This window comes from Zonotrichia albicollis, chromosome 3 (genome assembly GCF_047830755.1).
Source record: "Zonotrichia albicollis isolate bZonAlb1 chromosome 3, bZonAlb1.hap1, whole genome shotgun sequence".
Taxonomy (NCBI): Eukaryota; Metazoa; Chordata; class Aves; order Passeriformes; family Passerellidae; genus Zonotrichia; species Zonotrichia albicollis.
The window spans coordinates 7,189,922-7,209,235 of record NC_133821.1 but is presented as its reverse complement, the minus strand read 5'-3'; the positions used below and the strand labels follow the sequence as shown (position 1 = coordinate 7,209,235).

The following is a 19,314-nucleotide window of genomic DNA, read 5'->3' as shown; positions in this document are numbered from 1 at the left end:
GCCGGGCCGGGCCCCCGGTTCGGGATGGGGATCGGGATCGGGATCGGGATCAGGATCGGGCCGGGTCGCACCTTCGCCCCACAGCGCTCAGCCCGGCGGGCCCCGCAGCCAATGGGCGGCCGCCTTCTTGGCCGCCCTGCCAATGGTGCCGCGGGGTGTTGCGCCAAGATGGCGGCGCCCGGCCGCCGTGCGGGGGGAAGGACAGGAGTCGCGCGGCGGGCGTGAGGAGGAGGGGACGGGCAGGGAGAGCCATGCTGCGCGCCTCTCTCCGCCAGGTGAGTGGGGTCTGTCCGCCTGCCGGGGATGCCGAGGAGCGAGGCGGGTTCGCAAGGTGACCGGGTTCCCCTCGCGTTCCCCTTTCCCGGGGCGGCCCGGGAGAGCGCGTCCCGTGCGCTTCTTCCCTCAGCGGGGATGGCGCTTCCTTCCCGTCCCGCCCCGGCGCGGCCTCTGGCGCCCGGCTGCCCTGAACGATGGGCTGCGCTCCCAGGTGTCGGCGGCGTTGAAGGAAGGACGAGTTGCTCCCACGGAGCTCTGCCAGCGATGCTTGGCCCTCATCAAAAGCACCAAGTTTCTGAATGCATACATCACCGTGGCGGAAGAGACCGCTATGAAGCAGGCTGAAGAATCGGAGGAAAGATATAAAAAAGGTATGTTGGTTTGTAAGTAATGTCAGTCTTTAAAAAGCTGCTGAGGAGGAGCTGTCTGTGTTAGACGAAGCACCTTTGCTTTTTAAAGGGGGTGTCTTGGCTTGTCTGACTTTTGGGAGATGAAGCTCATGCTTGAGGTTTCCGTGGGTGTACATTTGGCACTCAGGAGAGTATTTAGACCAAAAAACAGAAGGAAAACCTGGACCAAACGAGGCACTACAGGTTAAATAGGCTCTGTGCCTCTTGGACAGCATTACTACTTGGTGTCTGCTGTTCTTTCCCTCAGCAGTTCATTTGGAATATGTAGCCAACAGGTGCCGTGAATAGGCAAATGCAGTGGTCATTCTTAGGCCTCCAGACTGGAATAGGCACACAGCTGGCACAACCTATTGAGTTTTTAATTAAGAAAGCAAATTAAAATAATGCAACTTTATTAATTGCAGTTAGGAATTGGAGAACAGAACAGCTTTCAGTCTTGTTATCTGCAGCATTTAGAAGATGGCCATCCTCATTTTCCTTTGTGTTTCAAGAAAGGCAGGAAAGGTAAATTTTCACCTCATAGAGTACATGTTTTCCTTCATATGAGACACTGGCTGTTCTCTGACAGCTCAATGAAATTGTCAAGCAGATTGTTTTGCTTCCTGATGTAGGCTGTTTTGGGTTGGGGTTTTTTTGTGGTGTTTGTTGGTCCTGGGGTTTTTTTGATGGTGGATAATCAATTACTTGGGAAGGGTTTTCTCTGCTTCAGTAATTAATCTACTGTGTATGTCAGGTATGTTTATGGCTCCCAGCTTAGTGATGGGGATTTAGTAGCACCTATGGCTGCAATAAGCCTGTGTGGTGACATTGGAATGCACTCCTTTGAGACAGCCAGCCTGGATGAAAGCAGGCAGAGGGCTTAGACACGAGGTCTGGTTTGGGCAGAGTGCTCAGTGCTTGAGTTGGAATGGAAGGTGGTTCTTGAAAATGGAACAGACAACCATCAAATGCCAAATGGAAAGCAGTCTTGTTTTCAAAAACCACCCAAAGGGACACGTAAAATAAACAGTAATCGATGAGAACATTATATATATAGAGCACATTTTGCTTTAATTTCTGTTGTTTTACAATTATTTCTAATGCAGGTCAGCCACTGGGCATTCTAGATGGAATTCCTATTGCTGTAAAAGACAACTTTAATACAGCTGGCATTGAGACAACATGTGCATCAAATATGCTAAAAGGTACAGTAAAGCTTTTAAAGTAAAACCAGATCTTTCACTCTTTGGAGGGTTTATGAACTGGAGTCTTCCAGAAATCCAGGTATTTTCACAAAATGAGCTGGTATCATTTGAGGAAATACATTTATCCAATTTCACTGGCCAAGTTCATTTTTTTTCTTCTTCTAAGCACATAATCTCTTTATAATTGTATGCATTTAACAACAGTTATAATACAAACCCATATACTACAATAAAATGGTTCCAAAATCCACATTTTCCTTCACATTGGTTTTAGATCTAGAGGAGAGCAGTCAGTGCTGTTCTACTTAGTGAAATCCAAAGACAGTCCTATTTTGTTGTTCTGTTTGTAGTTGGTGACTTAAATAGCTTTTTCATATGGCTGTAGGAAAAGCAGATGTTAACAATCCCAACATACAATCACGTTCTATAATGCTTTTAAGGAAATTTTTTTAATTTCCTAAATTCATTGTTTTTATTAACAGTTCATCAATGTTTTCAAGGCATTACAATATTTTTATAGTGAAAGCAAAAGTTGGAAACATTTCTTATATCTGTTTTATTCTGCACAAAGTAAAACTTTATATTAATCCTTGTGGAAGATAGCAGAAGTAAATTAGCAGACCTCTGATTTTATTGTGTTTTTTTTTTAATAGCAGAAGAAACAAAATATGACTTCACTGTTTTAAAAGTTGTTATATTGCCTGAGATGCTGTTCCTTAAAGCACATTCTCAGACCTGTTGTGATTGATTGCAAAGAGTATTAGGAGTGATGTCCTTGTTCCTGATGGAAGTGGGAGTGAAGAAGCCCCTGTTATGATTCATGAAGTGAATTGGTTACCATTTGAGGTCTTGTGTCATTGTCATAGTTCTCATCCTAGGTTATGTAAGGTCTGAGTGGTAATGACAGTGTCAAAATGTTCAGAGTAGCTACTTGTAAAAATAACTTGTATCTCACCAGTTGCTCTTAATTGTTCTGATTGTTTTCAGGTTATATTTCTCCTTACAATGCTACAGTAGTTCAGAAGTTACTGGATCAGGGAGCTGTGCTTTTAGGTAAAACAAACCTAGATGAATTTGCAATGGGGTGAGTGATGTTTATTATCTTTAATGTGCTGATTTTACGTAAAATAGCATACATACCATCTGTTCCAATCTACCTGTAATCCTTAACTCCTGTTTCTGTGAGATGAGACAACAATGAATTCTTACTGGGAGGGTACACAGAGCTGCAGGAACTTTTCCCTGAGCATTTGTGCTGTTGTGTAAATGATACAGACGCTGAGTTTTGTGAACACAGTGTTCAAATGTGCTTGAGAGGCAGGAAGCAGTCCAGCTTGTGCAGAAGGCTGAAGACAAGTGGCCTTCTTGTAGATTCAGTAGTGTGTTAATAGAATTGGTTACAACACAGTTAATTGCTGCCTTTTCCTCTCTCCTTACTGATGGCTTTTAGCCCTTAGGTAATTGTTATCGTGTCCCCAGTGGCAGCCACTGCCTCTGCCATCTGGCCACTGGGGTAATTTGTATGAGTACTCCCTGACTTGCTGCACACAGGCTAATCAAGAGCAAGGCTTTCAAGTTGCCTGAGCTAATGGTGGTGACTTTTACTCAGGAGCACATTGAAAAATCCTGCTACAAATTAATTCTTCTGCACATCAGTGAAGGCAGCCAAGCTATAGCAGAGAATGGCATCGGGCTGTTAGGGATGGGAATTGCTGCCAGGTTTGGAAGGGAATCACTGGGACTTTAGTACCTCTGAAAAACAGTAAAATTGTATTTTGGTTTTATTATACTTAAACCAGAGTCCAAGGTTTGATTGGAAATTCCTGTGGATGGAGTGAAAGTACTTGGACAATATTGTTTTGAATAAAGTAATTTTTATGTTAAAAAGCTATTTCGTCAGAGGAAGAGCAGGCAAAAAGCTTGGGAAAAACCTGATAATGCAGTGATAAAACTGGTCTAAGTTTGTTAAAACAGAGGGTTCTCCTACAGAGCTTTTCCCAATACTAGTTTCTCATTGTGCTGTGTGTGTTTGAGTGAATTCTTGATCAGGGAGCAGATCCAGCTCTAAAGTAGTGATGTCTGAATAAGGTTTGCTTTCTGCTGTCAGCTGCCTGTTCTGTGTGATGATACAGCTGGTAACACTGGCACCTTGCAGTCAGGGGGAGCGTGGGGTAGAGGGCCTGAGGAAGGAGGAAAGTGTGCCCTGCCCCTGCTTCTGGTGTCAGCTCACACCTGGGTGACACAAGCTGGCTGAAACCAGTTTCTGAGAAGCCTGTCTGGCATTCTGAACCAGTGAACTGTGCCCTCTGCAGAGGGCTACAGGGTGAATAATAGTGTGGCATTTCAGAGAAATGTGTGTTCCTGGTATTGTGGAGCTTTTTCTCCTCCTCTAGCAGCATGTTCTTCCTCACAACGGTGATCTTGTGCAGGGCTGGAAAAACAGAATACCTTGGTTTTGAAAGAAATGTGCTCCTGTACTTTTACATAGCTTTAATCAGTTTTGTGTTTTTGTGACTCTGTTCTTTTCAGTGGCATTCGCAAAGTTAGAAAGAGGTACCAGTTCAGGTTCTGTGTCAGGAACTAATGAACAGCTATGAATTTTGTATGTAATGTTGTAGAAGTTGACTGCTTAAGGATTTACGTACATCAGTCTTCTTGTGTTGAAATTGAATTTGTAAGGATGATGAGGAATTGGATTAAAAAATTAAATAGAGGAACACAAGTATGTCATTTGTCACTTCTGTGTGTATTTGTCCTGTATGACTGTCTTAGTTCTGGGAGCACGGATGGAGTGTTTGGACCAGTCAGAAATCCCTGGAGTTACTCAAAACAGTACAAGGAAAAGTCTGGCCCAAAATCCCATCCTGAGGACGAAGAGTCAAACTGGGTAATAACAGGAGGGAGCTCAGGAGGCAGCGCGGCTGCTGTGGCGTCTTTCACATGTTTTGCGTAAGAGGCTTTTAAAATTGTCTTTCCCTAAATGTCTCAAAATATTTTTGGAATATTTTAATTTTACAATTTTCTCATAAGCTAGTAAGAAATAGGAGGGTTATTGGCACTGGCATGCAAAAATTTATTTCAGCATCCCTAGGTTACTCGTGGCATATCATGAAGCCAGAATTAATCCATGCATGCAAATTTAGATTTACTCATTTCAGGCATTATTCAGTAGTATGACCATTTTGCACTTTGTGAAATATATATAAAATTATGATGGCAGTAGGGGAGTGACAGTTTTATTCTTATTCCCACATAATCTCTTAAAAAGTCTGAAGGGGTTTGTGATGCATCATCTTCCTCCCTAATTGCATTACACAAATACACACTGAAATGTAATTCAGCAAATTAAGAGATCCCTCAGTTTGTATCAGTATAATAATCTTTCCTCTGCTCCTTTGTTTTTATAGCATAGTTATGTAATAGTACATGAGATTTGGGACCTAAAAACTTTCAAATCTCTTATTTAACAAAAGAGTACAGAGTACTTATTACATAGATACTTACAGACTTCCCTGTTTTTAACTTAGAAAACAGTTTTAGTGTTGGGGTGGTTTTTTAGGCAAGTGTGTGTTTATGGTTGTTTGGAGTTTTTTTCCTAAAGAAATTTAAACAAACTGGACTTCTTTTAAAAATAGTAATTACTAACTGCATGGAATATCAACACACTGTTTAGCAAGTCAGTTGTCTATACTGTCTTCTCCATCTGACAGTTAAAACTGATCACAAACCTTTACACCTTGCATTTTATGCAATTTTTAGAGATACATGTTGGAGCATGTTTTATAGAAGATTATTTCAATTGTGCTCTTAATTGGAAAGTGTTTAAAAATGCTCTTTATTTACTTTATATGTGTTTGCCCATAGACCGCATTACAAACATCTATTTTGTTGTTAAAGTATTCTTGCTATTGTTGATTACAACTCATTTAAATTACTTTTTAAAGTTATATATGTCTTCATATCCTTGCCCTTTACTGGAATGTAACCTACTCAACATTTTAATACTGTTGAAAATTAACTCAATGCAGCCATTCCCAAGGACTGCTGGTTCTCATCCTGAGCCAGAATGGGCTGATCCTGAGAGGGTCTGGCACCTTTTCTTATGTTGCTGGGCTCCCATTTTGCACTGCTCAGCACATTGTCAGATCAGGGAGATTTTTTTGTCCAGCTATTTTATTGCACATAACCTATTGTCTATCCATCCTATTAGTGTCTTTCAAGCACCAGGAATGCTGCCAGTCTTTACATTTTCAGTTTGGGATTTGGATGTCCAAAAATGCTATAAAATTGAGGATGTTTTACATTAACACAAATGCTTTGGAAAAAATTCCACTTCAGGAAAGTCAATTTAATTGGTTCAGCCATCTCATAAACAAATGGCTATGGGAAAAGTCATATACTCACTTCAATAAAAATTATACCTATTTCTGGAGTTTAAATTGGTTTTGGCAAAGATTTGAATGAAAACTGCTTTATCTTTTTAATGCTGCTTGAGTTAAGTTTATTAAAAACAAGAGAACAGCATGTTTCATTGCAATACAATTTTTGAAATAAAAGTTTCAATTTCACTTGTTTCACAGGTTTCACTTGTGGATAAGGAAAGAGGAATTCCACATAATAATAATAATAATAATAATAATAATAATAATAATAATAATAATAATAATAATAATAATATGCTGTGTTTTAATTGTACCTAAGCTACTGTAAACTGGGAGTTCTGATCAATCTTTGTAGATTTGGAAACAGGAAAAACATCTTTCCAAAGTATGCCCTCTTGTTAGGGGCAAGAAGTGTCACTCTTCATTTTTATCCTGGAAAATGCTGATTCATGGTGCATTGGCTACCCAATAAATAAGATATAAGTGTTGAAAATTGTTCCCTAAATCACATGAGATGTATCAGTTGGAGTCCGCAGTATTGGAACAGAACACAGTATTGGGACAGGGAAGGCAGAAAAAGACATTTGGGGCCATTTTCAGATGGTCTGAATTCTACCTATCTGTCTTTGCTTTGTAAAGAGAACTGGACTCTGCTAATGGCAAATTCAGAGACCCTAAGAAAAATCAGAGAACAAATGAAAAACAGACATAGAGAGCAGACTGGAATTTAGGCTGTGTGATTATGACTCCTGGTCTGGAAGAATTTATAGTTTTAAATCCATGCATCTCAAAGCCACACATTCTTATGATTTGGAAATGTTCTGAATTATCTTACTAATGATGATCCTTTTGAAACCATAGAGCCTTAGGGTCAGACACAGGAGGATCCACCCGAAACCCTGCTGCTCACTGTGGTGTTGTAGGTTTAAAGCCAACATATGGACTGATCTCTCGCCATGGTCTCATTCCTCTAGTGAACTCCATGGATGTGCCAGGAATCCTAACCAGATGTGTGGATGATGCAGCAGTTTTATTAGGTATTACTCTGTCAAACATCATTGTTTACAACATTTCCTCAAAACAGACTGAATCCTGACTAACATTTTCCTGGTCTTCACATTTTGTGTCTTTTTCAGGTTCACTTGCTGGACATGATCCTAAGGACTCTACCACAATTCAGGATGACTTTATGCCATTTGAACTACATAACTTGGCTGATGTCAGCAAGCTTTCAATTGGAATTCCAAAGGTAGCATTTAAATCCTGTTAACAGTTATGGACCGGAAGAACAAATAAAAGACACATAACAAAAAAATACTTGTGTCTTGCCCACCATCTCCCCGTCTCCCATGATTTGAAACAGTGAAGACAGTGAAAGCAGCTCCTGGAAAAGAACAGTTTGTGTTTGCTCTGTTGCCTGTCCAGGCAATTTGGAGTAAACATACAGTAATGCATCACCTAAAACATGTTGTCATTGTGGGGAGAAGCAGTGTCAGGAACTTAGGGGAAATGGGGAACTTCAGTTCTTGGTTCTCTCTGTTGCTCTTTCCTTAGTCTACTCTGTAACCTCAAACAAGTTGCTCTTGGTGCCTTCCCACACAGTGAGCTTGATAATGGTTTGTGCAGAGCTTTGGGATCCTTGCCTAAGTGCCACTGTGTGGCATTTAATATTGAGCAGATTTTTAAAGGCAATTGAATGGCACAAGGAGTTGTGATTTGCAGAGTCCTAATAAGAACTGAAAGACATCTGTAATTTGGCATCTGATGTATGCAGTTCAATCGTGTTTGTTTGAAATTTAGGAACAAAGTTTGGGACTTCAGCCTATTTTTAATTTAATAAAGGCTCTGCCTTCAAAAAGACGATGTAAATAACATTTATTAATTGTATTCTCAGAATTGGAACCTAAGCTAGAACAGGCATACCAAAAGTTTTAATTTGGTAAGCAGAGATGTCCAGTGACCAATTATTCACAATCTGTGAAATGGAAAAATTATGTGCCTGGAAAATTGATCAGCTGCATACTGTTTAAATCTTGATAAATCTAAAATTGTGATGCTGGTTAATTTTTCCAATCCTTTGGACATTTTTTCTACTTCTACAGATTATTCTAAAAAGATACATGCATACATTAAACAGTATTATGACCTTGATATTATGGGTTAGAACTAAAGCAGGTATCTTCAAAAATAGGGAATTTTAATATAGTATCTATAATTTGTCTGTGAAATAGGAAAGTAGCTAATCTAAGTCTTCTCCCAACCCCTTGATTGTAGTTCTTCTTTGGTGGGTGGTTTTATTTATTTCACCAAGGTGTGCCAGTTGCCACGGATAACATTGTGAGCATTAACAACAGGGGCTAACAGCCCTGGTTTTAGGATTTAGACCTGGAGAATTTGTTCCTGTGACTGCAGAGCAGTACAGTATGGTCTTGATAGATAAATAAGGGAATAACTGGGCAATTACTCTTTCAGAAGAAACTACTGAAATTCCATGATGTGTGATACATATGTAGATCTTACTGAAATGAACGTAATGCTCTTATTAAGACTCAATACTGTTAATTTAATACCCCTTGATTTTATAGGATTTAGTAGATGCAAAAAGCTTTTATTGGTACTTTAAAACATACAGTGGTGAGATAATGGTTTCAGTGTATTTTTGGCAAGGAATATTTGTGTTTTAGTTGTTATTAGAAGTAAATCAGTATGTAAAATAACTCCTATTCTTGTTTTTCCTCTAAGGAATATCATGCACCAGGGCTGTCAAGTGAAATGCTGGCTCTCTGGTCAAAAGCTGCTGACCTGTTTAAGAATGCAGGTGCTAAAGTGGTTGAAGTGAGCCTGCCACACACTCCTTACTCAATTGTCTGCTATCATGTGCTGTGCACAGCAGAAGTGGCGTCAAATATGGCCAGGTTTGATGGACTGGAATATGGTAAGGCCTTTGAAAAACCTTTTTTCTCAGACAGTAGAAACATTGCTGGATGCCATATAAAAGTGTTATTCATAGATTAAAAAGTGTTTTTCATAGATTTTCTTTTCATGATTGGATGCTTGATACTATTTCTCCAAGATGGAATATAGTAAAAAACCTTGTGCAGATAAAAATGTGTAAATAAATACATAATATATTTCACTACTAGACATATCAGTGTCTGGGCTTAAAGTCTAGTTTAGTACTTCCATAATAAAACAGGGATGTGTTTTGTTGTTTTTCCAGAGTAGTAGCATGTCAGGCTGCAGCAAACAGTGACCTATTGTACTACTATGACATTATTAAATCTAAAGGATTACAAGAAGTATTAACACCCAGAATGCCTTTTCTTTCCAGGCCATCGTTCTGACATGAAGGATTCCACTGAAAGTCTGTATGCTGCCACACGGAGAGAGGGCTTCAATGATGTCGTAAGAGGAAGGATTCTGTCAGGAAACTACTTCTTGTTGAAACAGTAAGCAGAACCTTGAAATTCAGCTTTTCCAGGTTAATGAAGTTTTGAGCAAATGATGATTAATTGCCCATCGTGACATGAGGAAGAAATTGCTCTTACACTAGTAGCTGTTTGTATTTTTATTATTGCTTTAGCTCTATAATGCCTGTTTATAATGAACAAAAATGTTTTCCCAGAGTCTTACCAGTGAGTGTCCTAAATTAAATAAGTAGAACAATTTAGTGATTTTTTTCCCCTACCAGAGCATTATTGGCATCCATTAGTTAAATCAGGCAGAAATCTACCCTATGGTATGACACTGAAATCATACTGAAGTCTTTACTGTCTTAGTGTTAGAAGTTCTGTAGCTGTTAATTTCATTAAAACTGCATAGAGAAACTGCTGGTACATTTTAGTGAGATCTTCTAGAGAAAGCCAGACACATAGCAATTAAATTAACTGCAGCTCTGTGTCTCAGTGTACAGGGAAAGAGAAGCATTGGCAGAAGTATGGGACTGAAGTCCTTACAGAAGTCAGGGTTTTATCCAGCTCATGTAGAGAAGCTACTGCATGGATCAATTTTACATTTTTAGTTTTCAATCATTATCCAGCAGTCCTAATTTATGTTAGCAAATGTGCTGTTTCTCTTTGTCTGAATTTGTTCAGATACTAACAAAAATATTAGGCATGTAATTAGTCTCTGTAGTGCACTTGCTTTGAAAGAGCTCTGTCAGCAAGAGTATTCATCAGCTGTTACTTGTGATTGCTCTCAGAGACAGGAATGTTGTCGGTCGGTCTGTAACAACCAGCTTTTCTGGAATGCCGATATTCCTGCCAAGTGTGCTCCCTCTGCTTACAGCTGTCCAGATCAGCTTTCCTGAGGCTGCTTTAAAATTCACGTAGTTAACTCTTCTGTGAAGGAATACGCAATTGGCTTCCATCCAGATGGAACAGGAGAGTTGTGTTCCTGTTCCACAGTAAATTACTTTTGAAGAACAGAGTGGAGGGTTCAGAAAGCATTCTTAGAATAAGTAGTAGAGAAAACCCATCTGTGTCTCTTGCAAATGTTGCCTTTTACAGCTTATTTTTATCTTGCTTTTCAAAGTTTTAAAATGACTAGGTGATTGTTTGGAAGTTCTGTTTAACATCTTTAGAGATGGCATGGGCAAGGGGATTGAGTCCTCCCTCAGCAAGTTTGCAGACAGCTCCAGCTGGTGTGGTACTGTTGATCTGCAGGAGGGCAGGAAGGCTCTGCAGAGGGATCTGGACAGGCTGGGCTGGGGCCAATGGTGTGAGGTTCTGCAGGGCCAGGTCCTGCCCTTGGGTCACAACAACCCCAGGCAGCACTAAAGGCTGGGGCAGAGGGGCTGGAAAACCACCCAGGGGAAAAGGGGGTGCTGGTCAACAGCAGCTGGACATGAGCCAGCTGTGCCCAGGTGGCCAAGAAGGCCAATGGAATCTCAGCCTGGATCAGCAGCAGTGTGGCCAGCAGCACCAGGACAGGGATTGTCCCCCTGTATTCAGCTTTGGTGAGGCCACGCCTCAAATCCTGTGTTCACTTTTGGGCCACTCACAATAAGGAGGACATTGAGCTGCCAGAGTGTGTCCAGAGAAGGACAGCAGAGCTGGTGAAGGGGCTGGAGCACAGATCTTGTGAGGGGTGGCTGGGGGAGGTGGGGATGTTTAGCCTGGAGAAAAGGAGAGACCTTTTCACTCTCACTACAGCTACCTGAAAAGAGTTGTGGTGAGGTGGGAGTCAGTGTCTTCTCCCAGGTAACAAGTGATAGAAGAGGAACTAGCCTTACTTGCACCCTGTGAGGTTTACATTAGATATTAGGAAAAATGTCTTCACTCTAAGGGTTGTAAAGCTTTGAAACAGGCTTTCAAGGGAAGTGGTGCTCCCCATCCCTGGAGATATTTAAATGACATGTAGATGTGGCACTTAGGGATTTTATCATGTTAACAGCTAGGTGGATTTCTGAAGTGATTGTAGAAAAAGGTCTAATTGCCATTGTATAACTTAATAACTTGAATCTGTTTATTAATTATAACCATTTTCATTGCTGTTTCTTGGAATCTTACATCTTTAGATTACTCTAACAAAGTGGGATTTAGGCAGTTGTAGTTGTTTTATCTGTAAAAACTCTGGCATGTAGCAGTTGATAATACACCACTCCATTTTTCTTGCACTTTACTTTTTTTTCTTTCCCAAATAGCTGAAGGTTTAGATGACAGTTACTTTTGAAACTGAACTTCTCTGTATTTAAGATTCCATATTTACCAATTCTGCATATGAGGTTAAAAGGAATGATAGAGTTGACTAATATGTTTCTGCTTCAGAGTTGTGTAAAGACAGAAATCCACAGACCACATGTTTACATGAGGGGGAAAAAAATGGTTAAAGATAAGGTCTTCTACAGAGAAGTATACTACAACCACATACATAGTTTTAAATCCATTTGGAGTTGTCCACAGATGATGGGACTTTTTCATTTTTTTCAAGTATCTTGCTGGATTGAATCCTAAATGGTAAATTCCTGTTTTTCAGACCTGTGTATTTCTGTATTTTCTAGACTTTGCTGTGCTGCCCTACAGTGAAATCAGGTTAGATTCCAGCTTTTCACCCACAGGGTGATTGAGCACTGGAACAGACTCCCCAGGGGAGGGCTGACAGCACCAAGCCATTCTTAGTTGTGCTCTCAGGCACATTTGTGGTTCTTGGGGTGTCCTGCACAGGGCCAGGAGCTGGACTCCATTATCTTGATGGGTCCCTTCCAACTAAGAATTTTCCATGGTTCTGTGAAATTCAATGTTTATTTAGATTCCAAATGGTCATAAAAGTGTTTTGAGTTTTAGTTAATTATTGTAAGGTAGGGTTTTGTTTTTCCTTCACCTTCCTTCAGCTGTATGCCCTCATCTCTTCCTTCTCTGGCAGCTCCTCTGCTATGAGAGCACAAACACGTGTGGTGACTCAGCTTCCAGTGTCAGTTAAAATCTTGTCCAAAAGGATTACTGGGCTTGTCTTTTCCACAGTAACTAAAAAATAAAGTTCTGTATTTTGGGAATTAGAGTGTCAGGACTTTATATCCCTATTCCTTTCTAGGAACTATGAGAAGTACTTTGTCAAGGCACAGAAAGTGAGACGTCTCATTGCCAACGACTTTGTGAAGGTTTTCAGGAGTGGTGTTGATATTTTACTCACTCCCACCACTCTGAGGGATGCAGCACCTTACACAGAATTCATCCAAGAAGACAACAGGACCCGCAGTGCTCAGGATGACATCCTGACACAGGCTGCAAACATGGCTGGTGAGTAGGGACAGGAACTCAAGTACATTTTCCCCTGCCTCATCATTTTAAAAGTTCAGTCTCTTTAGGTATTTAACCTTCTCTTTTAGAATCAAGATATTTCACTCCACTAAGTCTTACAGTGATAACTGGGTCTAAGGACAGTTTTATTAAATGTTTGAAAATGTAAGACCAGATTTTAAAGTAGAGTACCTTGGAGCTGAGTGTGGGCTGCAGGTAAGATGAATCTGTTCCAGAGACAGAAATCTCTTCCTAAGGAGAGCTGACTATCTTTTTCAGAAGATGCTGACCTCTTAAATCTCTCTAATTAATTTCTTGTGATCATCTAGCATTCACTTTGTTGAATCAAATTATTTTAGCTATTCTTTTTTATCTGGTTTTTTTTTTCTGGTTCTCTTAAAATTGATACAGAAATTACTCTAAGGTTTATAGTAAGTCTTTGCATGTGTATTTTTTTTTGTCTTCCAGGACTGCCAGCCATAAGTGTTCCTACAGCTCTTTCAGAGAGAGGCTTGCCAGTTGGGCTTCAGTTCATTGGACGTTCATTCCAGGAAAAGCAGCTTCTCACTGTAGCCAAATGGTTTGAAAAACAAGTACAATTCCCACTGATTCAACTAGAAGAAGTAAAGAGGCATGACAGTGATGTCTTTCAGTATCAGAAATCTGCTTCTTTTTCATAGCCTGGGACTTGCTAGTCAGCTAGAGCAAGACAGCTGTGGGGATGGTCAAGAAACTAATTTCTGCAGTTAATTGTCTTTTGCAGAAGTAATAATCTGTTCTAAGAAGATGTTATGCAGTAATGCATGATGGAATCACGACAGCTTGTTGCAGTGTAATTAAGGCAAAGTGAATCATTAAGTAAACATTACCATGTTATTAAGCAACATTTCTTACTGATATTAAAAATACCAAGTTGAAATTGTGTGTGTTACGCCTGTGAAGCTGATTTTTTAATCCCTAGAGGGTGTGTAAGGTATCTGACCAGTTAAAGAACTAGCCTGAACTGTTGTGTGAAAACTACATGGTTGCCAAAGGGCTTGGTTTCCTTCTGGAGTGTAGATTTTTGTAATGGCAGCAACCAGACAAGCTCTGTTGGAACAAAGGCATCCAGGACCTGTTTACCAAAAGTTAAATACCAAGGGAAACAAGGGAATAACTTAGAACCATAGAATCCTTTAGATTAGAAAGGACTTTTAAGACCATCAAGTCCAACCCAGCACTACAAAGTTCAGCATTCAATCATATCCCTAATGCCACATCTACACCTCTGTTATGTGGTGATTATTAAGGCCATTGTGAGAAAGCTAAATCACATCTGCATTTAGATCCCTGTTTTATCAAAATCCAAGATGTGGAAATGTTAGTTCATTTTAAAAACCAAAATGTTCCCTACTTCCAGTTAACTTGTGCAGAAGGTAAAAATAACCTCTGGGTTTACAAATCATTTAGATTACTCTGATTATATCTATGTAAGAATGATGAAGTCCAGATATCTTCTGGGCAAAGATGTGTAGTGGTAGTAGTAGTACTTGACTAGTTCTTTTCTTCCTCCTTCATCACTGTTCTTTCTAATCAACACCTAAATACTTGCTAAGAAAGAGATCTTACTCAGTGTGGGAATAATGCCATCTATTCCTTCATGGACAGTCTATTCAACACAATAGTCATTCAAACTGAATTTCCAAACTGTCATCATGCAGACTGGAAGACTTACTAAACAACTCTTAACCTGTTTCAAATGTTGCAGTTTGCGTTTCTTGATAGTTAAGAAGATGAAGGATGAAGTTTGTAGATGTTTTGCATCAGATTTACTTTCAATTATAGTCTACAGCATGCAGAGATGGAAAAAGTATAGAGGGAGAAAAATGACTGAAGTGGAATCCCCTATGGAAACATAAATAATCTTCCAGAATTACATCTTGTCATGTACCATATTGTCACCCATATAAAAAAGAAAAACCTTATTTCTAAAAATTGCAGGTGACTTGGTGAATTTTCCATATGCCAAAGTGAGGTTTTTCAATACCTTTCCTACAGGATTAAAATGGTACATAACTAAAAACCCCACATTTAAAAGCTGAATAGAACATAGAACTTTCCATGGAACAGTCTTTAGGGAACTTGCTTTTTCTATTAGTGAGTAATGATGAACTGAGAGTCCTAATAAAATATTTTCACTAATGTCTTGTTCAGTAATGTAGGTGTGCTGTAATCATGCAGGTGTGTCTTACAGCAGCTTGCTGACTAGAGCTCTCAGTGAGGTTATCCAAGCTGCTGTACCTGGATAGGTACTTTAAATAGTTGCTCTTTGATGTGCACATCCAAAATCCAGACCAACCACTTGCTGTTTCTGAAAGTAAAGGTCAGTGTCTTTGTGCCAGAGTTTGAGATAAAATCCTGGCTGTGCAGAGCATTCCTGGAGAGACTTGAAGCACCTTGGAGTGTTGCAGAAGAGAACAAGCTGAGGACTGTGCTTTCCCTTGGAAATTCATCCTGGACTGACTTCTGACCTACTGAAGATCACTGCTTATGCTTGGCAGTCTTTCTCTTAAAACTTTGATGTAAAGAGATACCTGGTGGGAAAACTGGATCAAGTCATAGATCTCTACTCCATGAAATTAGAGGAGCAGCTCCAAGCAGTTAGAGGAAGAGAGATGGAGGGTCCCTGTATCTGCACTGCCTTTTTTTGAAGTGGGGCTCCAATTCCAGTCTGGAGAACCCTCTAAAGGAGCATTCAGAAGATCACAGTGATGACCTGTTCTGACACAGGCCCTTCAGTTTCTGCTGCTGGCAGATTTCTGAGCGTAGAACAGCTGTGTGGGGAAATGCACAGTGGGAGAGGTACCAACCAACCAGCCAGACACCCATTCTGCCTGGCATTTATAACTGTATGTTAGCAGTTGAATTAACAATTGCAGAGGCTTAAAAAACAAATTCCTGGGTAGATATTTAAATTTCTGGTCTATCAGATTCACAACAGCCGCAACAACATTTCTGTCCTCCTCCCACTCCTAGCTGGTTTGCATTTCTGGGGACTGTATGCCTATATGCTCTTTCTGCCCTCCCCTTTCTAAAGCTGGAATTTCATCAAATCAGAGGGAAGAACTTAGGAACCAGTTTGGTGAAGCTGCTAGAGGAGGTAAGCAAGAGTTCCTTACACTGCAGGAGACTAGGTAAGAGACTTCTGCTGTCTTCATATGAGAAAAACTGGTAGTTGACTCTGGAGCCCCCAGCAGTTCCAAAGGAGCTTTCCACCCCAGCCTGCCTACAGGTACTGTGGTTGTGAGCAGAGCTTTGTGCAGCTGCTCCCACTGCCAAGTCACAGCTCCAGAGTTATGAACAGGAAAAATTGCTATGCCAGATAATTAGACTCCCAAAACCCCTTGGTACAGAAGCACAGGAATTCCAAGAAGCAGGAAGGTCTGGAGGTAAAAAAAAAAATAAAAGGAAAAACCTAAAACCCTGCCTATGCAAACACTTTGTACAGCTGTCTTGAAAAACAATTCACTGAAATAATAGAGTTGGAAGTTTCATGGCATTGCAGCATGGTCACAGTGGGAGGTAGGTGTAACCTTAGCACACACTGAGCCCAGATAATTCCAGTGTTTCCTGAAAGAAACAAAAGCTAGAGCTTTAGCAAACAAGCAATCTGGGTTTTGGTGCAAATTGTTTTTTCTTCAGGTAATGAGAACCTGTAAGGACATTGTATAGTGGAAAAGCTTTTTTTGAAATGAAAATTGTTAAGTGCTTTTGCTTAAGATGTTCTTAAATACAATTGCCATCTGATATTGCACTTTATGCAGTTTCCACATACGAGTTTTTCCCTCACCCTCTTTAAGAGCACTCAAAGAAAGGAGAAATTCAAAGCAAAATTTAACCTTGTGCTGCTGCTAAGTGCTACTCCTTCTCTGTTCCTGCATTTCTAGTTTCCATGTATCATGCACTTAATAGCGACTACAAATTCATTATAACTTCCAAAGTGCTAGTCATTTGTTGTAATCTTCGCTGCAGTGTTGTTCTTGCCTCGCTTCTGAGGCTCTTCTCCATTCTCTGCAGCACAGTCCTTCCTGTCTTAGGAGCTCCTCTTGGGCTCTTCTCCATTCTCTGCAGCACAATCCTTCCTGTCTTCTCAGGGGCTCCTCTTGGGCTCTCAACCCACCCCTATTTATCTCAGTTACCTTCACGAGCTACAGCTGCTGCCCAACTAAGGACCCTGCAGCTGCAGCTCGTTTGGAGCAACTCGGACCCACACAGGTCTTACAATACAACATATATTCAGACCCCCACATTGATACACACAGATCTTACAATACAACATATATTCAGGCCCCCACAGTCATTCTCCATGAGTTGTATGATTCACCCAGGAACCAATCTGTGGAAAGCTGCAATAGGGAATGGGCTTTGTACCCTACCTGGGGAATCCCACAGGCCTCCCCCTCAGCTTTGCCCCCAGAATACTGAGAGCAGTACTGATCATACTGCATACAGATGGGCAGCTGGAAAGGGAGAAAGAGGTGTGCACAGCATGCCTAAAAATCTCAGCCTGAGTTACATGGCATTTGTACTTCATGTTAAATTTAAGCCCACAATGCCACCAGAGAGAGCACGGAAATAAGCAAAAAAGCCAGAGGAGCAAAAAAGGTTTATCTAAGTTTGTTATTTTTCCATCTGTCTCTCAAATAAAAAAGAAGGTATCCAGTTACAGGAATGTTAGAGAGAGGCAACAAATGAAAAACACAATCTTCCTAATTAGCTCACCACACCTCTGATTGACCAATGTCCCGATGCAATTAAGTGATTCCAAGCTAACCTTTCTTTGTAAGCAGAAGAAAGGTTTTTTTCCCATCCAGCACAGGCATCCTCATACCCTTGCTGCTGAACAGCGGTAAAAGGTGTCTTTAGCTCAGGGGTGCAGGGCACTCAGGGAAAGCAGCAGGAACACAGCAAGGGCATTTTGCCATGTCCTGTGCCATTTTACAGCCTGGACTATGGTCACTGTAAGGGTGAAAGTGCTGTAGAGGATCACAAGCCAAGTCTGCAGCACAATACGTGATGAAATGGATTTCAAAGAGCTGGAAATGTAATCTTTGTCAGCTGAAGAGACTGCTCTTGTATGTCACTGTGTGTGACAGCCAGTGGTGAAAGGATTTGTGTGTCCTGCCTTGCTGCACTGATAGTGACCCATGGTGCACAGGGCACTGCCGTGTGTGCTGGATCTGACACCTGGGGCATAATGGGGACTCCTCAGCTACTGGCCCCTTTCAGGATCCCCAGGTGCATTGTGGTGGAGAGGAAAGGGCAGAGGACAGACTGTCTGAAGGGCTGCTGCAGGAGGGTGTGAGATCAGGGCAGGAGCAGAGGCCGTAGGAGCTCAGTGCTGTCTGGCAGCAGTGGGCCCCTGCCTGCACTGTTCTGTGACCTGGGACAGCTGCTGGGCTGTACCTGCTGTCTTCCAGCACCACTTCCAAAGGGGAGACAAGATCCTGCACTGCAGTGTATGGAGGAAAAGCAGGGGGCACTTCATTGTGCCACCCAGGAGGGGACGTTTCAGTTTGGAAAGTGACACTGAGAAGCACAGAAATATCATCTAGGCAAGCTGAGAAACATCAGGAGGTAGAAAGCACACAAAAGAGGGAAAGGATTAAGTGTCATAAAAGCTGAAAATTCATTCAAGTAGCCAGACTTGGGAGAGGAAGATTGAAGAGATAAAGGACATGGGGATGAGGAAGCACACATAATCTCAGAATACTGAGTTGGAAAGGACCCACAAAGCTCATCAGAACTATTCTGGTGAAGGAGGGGCCTTGAGTTCATGTTCCTAAGTTGAAATCTTTGAAGGTGGGTACCTTTTATCAATTGTTCCTCTCTGAACAGAGAGGCAACTTGATTTAGTCCAAGACCAGAGTATTTAAGACTTTAATTCACCAGCTTTTAGTGCCAAGGTAAGTGCTACTCAGGCACATATAACATCTGACACAAACATACAAATTCCATGTTTAACAAAGATCAAAACACGTGATTAATAATGTACTTCAGGAAGCCTTGGAACAAACTGCAAAAGGGACCATGTGGGCTTGATTTCTCTATATAGATGATAATCATTTCATACAGTCATTTCCATTATTAAAATCTAACAAGTGTTTTTTGTTTCCTTCTCCTATTAATATTCCAGAGTCTTTTGTTTGGAAACTTAAATCACAGCCAAGCCACACACACCTATTTACTCAAGGCAATATTGGTTGTTTTGTTTAAACATGCTTTCTCAATTTGTGTTTAATTCATTCTTGTTTTTATAGAGCACATTCTTCCTCAGCCTTTATTC

General features: G+C 40.8%; 1 protein-coding gene across 1 annotated transcript; it reads left to right on the top strand.

The window, feature by feature from the left end:
• Positions 1–141: 141 nt before the first annotated feature.
• On the top strand, positions 142–13,913 carry QRSL1 (glutaminyl-tRNA amidotransferase subunit QRSL1). Its single transcript, XM_005493009.4, has 11 exons — positions 142–275; positions 488–647; positions 1,772–1,870; positions 2,858–2,954; positions 4,643–4,819; positions 7,114–7,289; positions 7,389–7,501; positions 8,995–9,187; positions 9,584–9,701; positions 12,784–12,989; positions 13,458–13,913. Exons 1-11 carry the CDS (start codon positions 252–254, stop codon positions 13,667–13,669), a joined length of 1,575 nt encoding a protein of 524 aa, XP_005493066.1. The 5' UTR covers positions 142–251; the 3' UTR covers positions 13,670–13,913.
• The last annotated feature ends 5,401 nt before the right edge of the window (positions 13,914–19,314 follow it).

Bases quoted from the DNA above. Each gene is read 5' to 3' on its own strand.
- QRSL1 (XM_005493009.4), top strand. From the start codon at position 252: ATGCTGCGCGCCTCTCTCCGCCAG. The intron at 4,820-7,113 runs GTAAGAGGCTTT...TTGAAACCATAG, and splicing joins GCGTCTTTCACATGTTTTGC to AGCCTTAGGGTCAGACACAG. The intron at 9,702-12,783 runs GTAAGCAGAACC...ATTCCTTTCTAG, and splicing joins AACTACTTCTTGTTGAAACA to GAACTATGAGAAGTACTTTG.